We start from the raw sequence: 6,435 nt of genomic DNA on the forward strand, positions 1-6,435 counted from the left end.
TAAAGGCTAACTCAGCGCCTACTGCGTCATTTAAGGTTAACCGGGAAATAAGGAAAGCGTCCTTTTTTCCTAAAAATATAAATGAAACCCCTCTTGTGCAAAGTAGATCCGCCATCCATACAAAGTCGATGAGTGCTAGTCTCTAATAATGATCGCAAACACGTGATCAAATGTATTAACTCCCGGGAAATAAAACAGAATGTTCGCTTTCTTATTTGCAATAAATGGAATTCAGATTTGAACATTTAGCGCGTTTAAATGAACCGGGAACACACATGCGCACTCGCCATGGAATGGTCAGATATATAAAGATTGGCGCCGGCGCGACAGCTGATCATTATTCGTTCATTCATTTCTGAGGGTAAGGAGCTGGAGAGTAATTGTTTGCTTATTTAACTAGCTATATATCTCAGGAGTTTATTCTGAAATTGTGTGGTAAAGCTATTATGTCGATGAGTAACATTTAGTTTTTTGGGCAATTTTTTTTTTGGTCTAAAATATTGAAAAGGAACCAAATAGCAAGAGAGACCGGTAACGTTAGCAAACAAGTTGGTTGCAAACTAATGTTATCTGGCTAACATTAGTTGGTGTATTTGATAAGACAATACAATCTGTTTCTTCACGTTGTTTTTACGTTGTTCTTTTTATCAAATTGGATTGATATTTAACTTTTAACATAGAAGCAACCACTGCTTTTCAGGGACGTGGCATAAAGATACTGAGCAACTAACTTTGCTAGCCAGCAAACTACATCCTCATGCAAATTATACCTACCAATGTTGAATTATTGCTGCGGCAATACATTCTTTAAGTATTATATCCTTTATCTAAACTTTTATGTTGCTGTATTAGAGTTAGTTGGCTCAGTTGGTTAGTTGGTGAGCTACTGTAGCTAGCCATAGTGACTGTCCAAATCCTCCCGCTTCGAGAAATTGGCGCGTAGTTGGGTTTCACAAACCATCAAATAATTATCGTATGGTTACTTTTGTTAACAATAACCATGTAAGTTACTACCAGGGCTTCTGACATAACACTGGGACTACGCATAAAGTTGATCTTTATGCAATTTGTGGTAGATTTCTTTATGAAATGACGGTACTCACAAGCTCAACCCATTTGGCATGCCATTTTACCGCCGGAAAAAACAGCCTTTTATTATCCAATCGTGTTTTGAACTTGTAAAGATGAGTATCTTTGCCATTTTAACAATGTTTTCGCCCTGTCTCCGTTTCAGTGGATCATTTTCGGTGGAACTCTGAAGCCTTCAATTGACAGAATGGCTAACGTTAGACGCAGGTATGGGATAAAGCCATGTTATCAACAAGCATGATTGCAAGCTAGCTATAACATTGCTTATTTGTACATGTTTGTAACAATTGGTATGGTGACTGCTTTATGTCGCTAAAAATTCTGTCCTTTCAGTGGTCGCATCACATTGAAAGCAAGAGATGAGAACGCACCAGAAGAGAATGTCAAGATCAGACGAAAAAGAAAATCTGAGGTTTGTTCAATTAGCTAGCTGTGTTATTTTTAACTGTTAGTGTAGCGGTATTGTTTTTATTGGTTTGTCGTCAAATAAGAACTATAATCTTAACTAACTGTATTGTCCACTTTTCAGCCATCCAAAAAGATTCCACCCGCAGTGAAGAAACAAAGCTATGAAATTCAGGTTGGTTGCTTGTTTATTCAATTAACTTTACCAAGTTGTGCCAGTGATTGATGACTGTAAATCATGTGGGAGAATTTAGGGGTGAACTATGGTCAAATTCGCATTGATGTCGAAGTAATTATTGATGAGAATAAACTAGCTGCGTTAACTGTGTCAGTGGGTTAGACTGCGCAATAACCCCGCGTTTTGTCTGTCCCTTTCTCCTCTACCCGCCTAATCTAAATCACATCACATGCTTTGTATACACTATGGAACCTCTCATAAATACCCGTTTCTGTCAATCATTTTTCTCTTCTATGTTAAGTTCATATGTATACTATAGCTATGAGCAGTTTGGTAGTTTTCACTGTGCTGGTAGCGTGCTGTGACTTCTATTTGTAAATGAGGACTCTGTCTATATGGAATTATCACTTGGTAAATGCGTGCTTATTTCTGTATTTGCTGCTTATGTGACTGCTGAAGAGATTGAACTTGGTTCCTTTTCTCTCTAGAAACGGTGGTCAGAAGAAGGGGCAAGTCCATGTGTCCTCGTAGAAACGCCACACAAGGAGCTGGAGATGACAAGAGACCGGTCTGGCTTCAAGCAGTTCAGATTCAAGAACATCTTCATCAAGACCTCACCGCTGCCCTGCCTCAGGTACAGTGTGTTGAAGGGGCTTAGCCCAAATGCCCTTTACACCTCAATAGAGTGGAAATTGCTCCCCCTCTCATGCAGATGCCAAATGTCTTTGTTCCTAAGGTGTACCCCCAACGCTACTTAAGAAAACTCTGAATATGTAATGTTTTAGTGGGACTCAACTACGTTAGCCACTTGGCTAATGTGTGTCAATGCAATGCTTACATTAGTCAGGGTGGCAGTAGACCTGCAACTAGAAACACTTCAGCTACTCTGAACTGTTTGCGTTTTCTCCTGTTTGTTACTATTGATGACAAACCAATTCAGTGTTGGGCCCTCATAGTCCATGCGATTGCACACTGGATGTCCTGTTAAGACCGGTGTGTGTTTCCCCTTGGCAGCTGGGCCAGCTCAGATGACGTGTGGATTAAGATGCTGAACAAGGAGCTGAAGTATGTCCATGACAAGGGCTTCCTACAGCAGCACCCCAAACTAAAGCCCAAGATGAGGGCCATTCTCCTGGACTGGCTTCTAGAGGTACGTGCGTCTCTGAAATGACTTGCTGTACTCTATGCAATCTTGTACCTATTACTTGTACCCATCTATAAGCCTTGTTTACACCCGCGCTTGGATTTGTAATGACTGGATATGAATGAGCCAAAAGTCTGATACGCCACCTCCATAGTTATTATCTCAGGGGTTCTACATCTCCAATACTACTTTACTATAGTGCCCCAGGATTTGTACAGACCTGACTGATGTCTAACCCATCCCTGTTTTGTCCTGTGTTGTAGGTGAGTGAGGTGTACACTCTGCATCGACAGACTGCTTATCTGGCTCAGGACTTCTTTGACCGCTTCATGCTGACACAGGACGATATGGAGAAGGACCGACTGCAGCTTATAGGCATCACAGCCCTCTTCATCGCGTCTAAGATGGAGGTAGGCGTAATGCCCTCAGTTTTCATGTTCTTCTGGATGGCGACCACTGCTTTAGTTTATACTGTGTCATAACAAAATACCATTTGATGTATTTTTCTCAAGTCTAATCGTTCCCCCTCCTTATGCCCCTCAGGAAATCTACCCTCCAAAGCTCCATGAGTTTGCCTACGTTACGGACGGAGCCTGTGAGGAAGAAGCGATCCTGGAGATGGAACTTGTCATGTTGAAAGTAAGAAGCCTCCTGTGCCCAACCCGGCACTGTACTAATTCAGTTGTCACATTACTTAATGGCTTCTCTCCTCCATCAGGCACTGAACTGGAACCTGTGTCCAGAGACGGTGATCACATGGCTGAAGCTCTATGCTCAGGTGGAGTCCCTAAAGGATGGCGTCAACTTCCTGGTACCTCAGTTCTCTCAGGACACCTACATCCAGATCACACAGGTGAGTCCACTACCCCCCCCCCCCCCCCCGGCAGCTTCTCCTGACACTTGACTGTCGTGGAAGGTTTTTAGCTTCCCTTCAACTGTTTTAATGGTTGTCCTGGTCTCATGTTACAGCTTTTAGACCTGGCCATCCTGGACATCAACTGTCTGGACTACCAGTATGGGATACTGGCTGCTGCTGCCTTCTGCCATTTTTTCTCATTTGACGTTGCCCACAAAGTATCAGGTAAGCAATGATTTGACATCGTGTACATGGTTTGGCCCCATTCTAGAATGCCACAGCCCTCGTGTTATTACATAGTTACTAATGTCTGTTTCTGTGCAGGTCTGACGTGGGATAGTATTGCTCCCTGTGTCCGATGGATGACCCCCTTCATGCGCACGGTCAGCGCCTGTCCCAGAGCAGAGCTCAAAGACTTTAAGAAAGTGACGTCTGACGACAGACACAACATCCAGACCCACGTAGACTACCTGTCCATGCTGGTGAGTGCGCACACATTTCAGGGGTTGGAATGAGTACAATAGTCAAAACAGAATGGCTACACTGTTGGCTGTTTAGAGTATTTCTACCAGTGTTTAGGAGGAGCAAGTCGCTTCCACCCAGAAATGTATTGCAGCCATCTTGATGCATGGGCAGCCATTTTGTGCTACCAAGTAATGTTTTTCAAGTGGAAGAATAGAACTGCTCATACAAATGTTCGTTGATCTTAATGAAGTGTCTGGTCTGTTGCAGAGCGACGCTCACCAGAGGCAACCGGACAGCCAAGACAGTCTGTCGCCTGCTGCCATAGGAGGGATATTGACTCCACCAAAAAGCACAGAGAAACCAGCCAATCACTGAGCCCCAGGGTCTCCTCGCGTTGATCTTCTGGCCAACCCGATGAAGGGGGAATTCCCTAGACGTCACGCCTGACCAGCTGGAGGCCGGGAAACTTAACTTCGGAACCTCGTCCTCACGTGACCAATCAAATTAGCCTTTTGGTAATAACTCACCTTTGTGTAGCAGGTTAAGAGGAGTTGTTTTACTTTATATACCACGCTGGATATCAGAGTATATATGCAGTACAACCATGGAAATTAGCTCATGGTTACTATATAGACTTATTAGTCAAATGATAGCAACAAAAACCCTGTTCTCATAATCTTAATCCCCAGAATTAGAATTTTACATGGAGATCATTTGAGGTGACTCAAATCTTTCTCCATAGGAAAACGTCTGCTGCTTGCTCCCTCTTTTACTTGAAGCTGAATATCTCAAGACATGGGATGTTTTGATAGCTAAAAAGCAAATATTTTATTTGGTACATAATACACTTGAGTTGCTCAACTCTGTCTCTTAACATTGTGGTATCGTATGTATTTAGTGCAGTTTAGTCTAAATCTGGGTACTCCTGGGAAAGCTCAGCTGTACAATAACACCGAAAGAAGTATTGATGTTTGCTGTGGTTACGTTTGACCATTTGAGCCGTTTGAAAGGGTAGTGCAGGGTTAACTCTTTTCTATACCAATTTAAGCACCATTTTTGAACATGTATTCTCTCCGTTGTGAACGACTCATTTCCATGTGCCTGGTGCATTCTCCTGCCACAACACATTCCTGGAACACTTGACTTCAGTACTTTGATTTAGGCCTCTTGGACCAATTTACAACCATGTCATTTTAACATTGTATTTATTTGTTCATTTAAGCCTTACAATGTTTTTATTGCCATATATGCATTCATAGGGCTATGAATCCAGTTCTTTAACCATGCCAAAGGAAGGCAACCTATTTAAGTCACGGGATGCATGTTATTTATGATTTTGACATCTGTTATTGGGGGGTATAATGCAGTTACATATGAAATGTTATGTTGCGTAGTTTTGCGCTAGCCTGTCCGTGGTGCTTTAGTTGAACTAGTGTGGTGCTGTAAAGACTTGAGGCTCCAGTGGAGGGCTCTAACCCAGTCTGTCCAGCTAACCTGTGACTGTCAACTGAACCCTTCAGTGTCGTGCAGATGCCTGCAGCGGTATACAAAGAACCATGTTTAAACTGTAAATACTCATGTGTATATGTTATGTACATAAACTGAATGTTCTGTTTTCTAATGGAAACATGAAATGTATTGAATGAATGGAAATGAATACATTTGGAATGGCAGCATTTGCCTAGTACTTCTTCGACCATGGTTTGTTAACTTCTTGTGAATTGGAGAGGGTGTGCCATTTAGAACGAGTCTAACTTGAATGCATCAAGCTACAAGATCTGTATACAATACTAGCTATTACATGGACATAAAAGTGGTGGAGTCCTGCATATCTGACATGCTGAAGGGAGAAATGGGATGCACATCGCCTGGTCTCCAACCAGAGTGCGGTGGGAGCCTCACGCCTCCGCTTCCTCCAACATGAAAAAAAGTACTTTTTCACAGAATGGTGGGGTATTACAAAGATGAGTCCTACACTTTTTACATGTGCTTTGCATTACTAACGTATCCTTCTTAGGCCTTGAGTATTGTCTTGGGCCTGGCATTTTAGTTCATGTTTACACATGCCGTGGGAGTATCTTCTGAGGGGGAGGAGAAAGCTTCACTCGAATGACAGGCGGTGTGGAGAAGAAGCCTTTACCATGACTCAGACGGAGTCACAATGATGTGCTCAACATTCGAAGTAATCACTCGGGTATTGAAGGGTGTTATGTTGAACCCAGAGGGACAACACTCATCTTATGAATAAAAGGTTAGATACGGTGGGTCAAAGCAGCTGTAGGAGACTGTCAGTAATAT

General features: G+C 42.6%; 1 protein-coding gene across 2 annotated transcripts; it reads left to right on the forward strand.

Moving 5' to 3' along the window:
* Positions 1 to 278: 278 nt before the first annotated feature.
* Positions 279 to 5,831, forward strand: ccne2 (cyclin E2). 2 transcript variants are annotated; one of them, XM_020498001.2, is made up of 12 exons: positions 279 to 361; positions 1,235 to 1,296; positions 1,423 to 1,501; positions 1,619 to 1,669; positions 2,161 to 2,306; positions 2,687 to 2,822; positions 3,080 to 3,226; positions 3,360 to 3,455; positions 3,535 to 3,669; positions 3,786 to 3,897; positions 3,997 to 4,154; positions 4,405 to 5,831. In XM_020498001.2, the coding sequence occupies exons 2-12, from the start codon at positions 1,277 to 1,279 to the stop codon at positions 4,510 to 4,512; spliced, it is 1,188 nt and encodes a 395-aa protein (XP_020353590.1). In that variant the 5' UTR covers positions 279 to 361; positions 1,235 to 1,276; the 3' UTR covers positions 4,513 to 5,831. The 2 variants fall into 2 exon arrangements, with proteins under 2 accessions (XP_020353590.1, XP_031642700.1); XM_031786840.1 differs by lacking the exon at positions 279 to 361 and adding an exon at positions 425 to 531.
* The last annotated feature ends 604 nt before the right edge of the window (positions 5,832 to 6,435 follow it).

The sequence above is a fragment of the Oncorhynchus kisutch genome, linkage group LG13 (assembly GCF_002021735.2).
Source record: "Oncorhynchus kisutch isolate 150728-3 linkage group LG13, Okis_V2, whole genome shotgun sequence".
Classification (NCBI taxonomy): domain Eukaryota; kingdom Metazoa; phylum Chordata; class Actinopteri; order Salmoniformes; family Salmonidae; genus Oncorhynchus; species Oncorhynchus kisutch.

Coding starts and splice junctions, on each gene's coding strand:
- ccne2 (XM_020498001.2), top strand. CDS start 1,277: ATGGCTAACGTTAGACGCAG. Junction 1,502..1,618: donor GACGAAAAAGAAAATCTGAG/GTTTGTTCAATT, acceptor TCCACTTTTCAG/CCATCCAAAAAGATTCCACC. Junction 4,155..4,404: donor TAGACTACCTGTCCATGCTG/GTGAGTGCGCAC, acceptor GGTCTGTTGCAG/AGCGACGCTCACCAGAGGCA.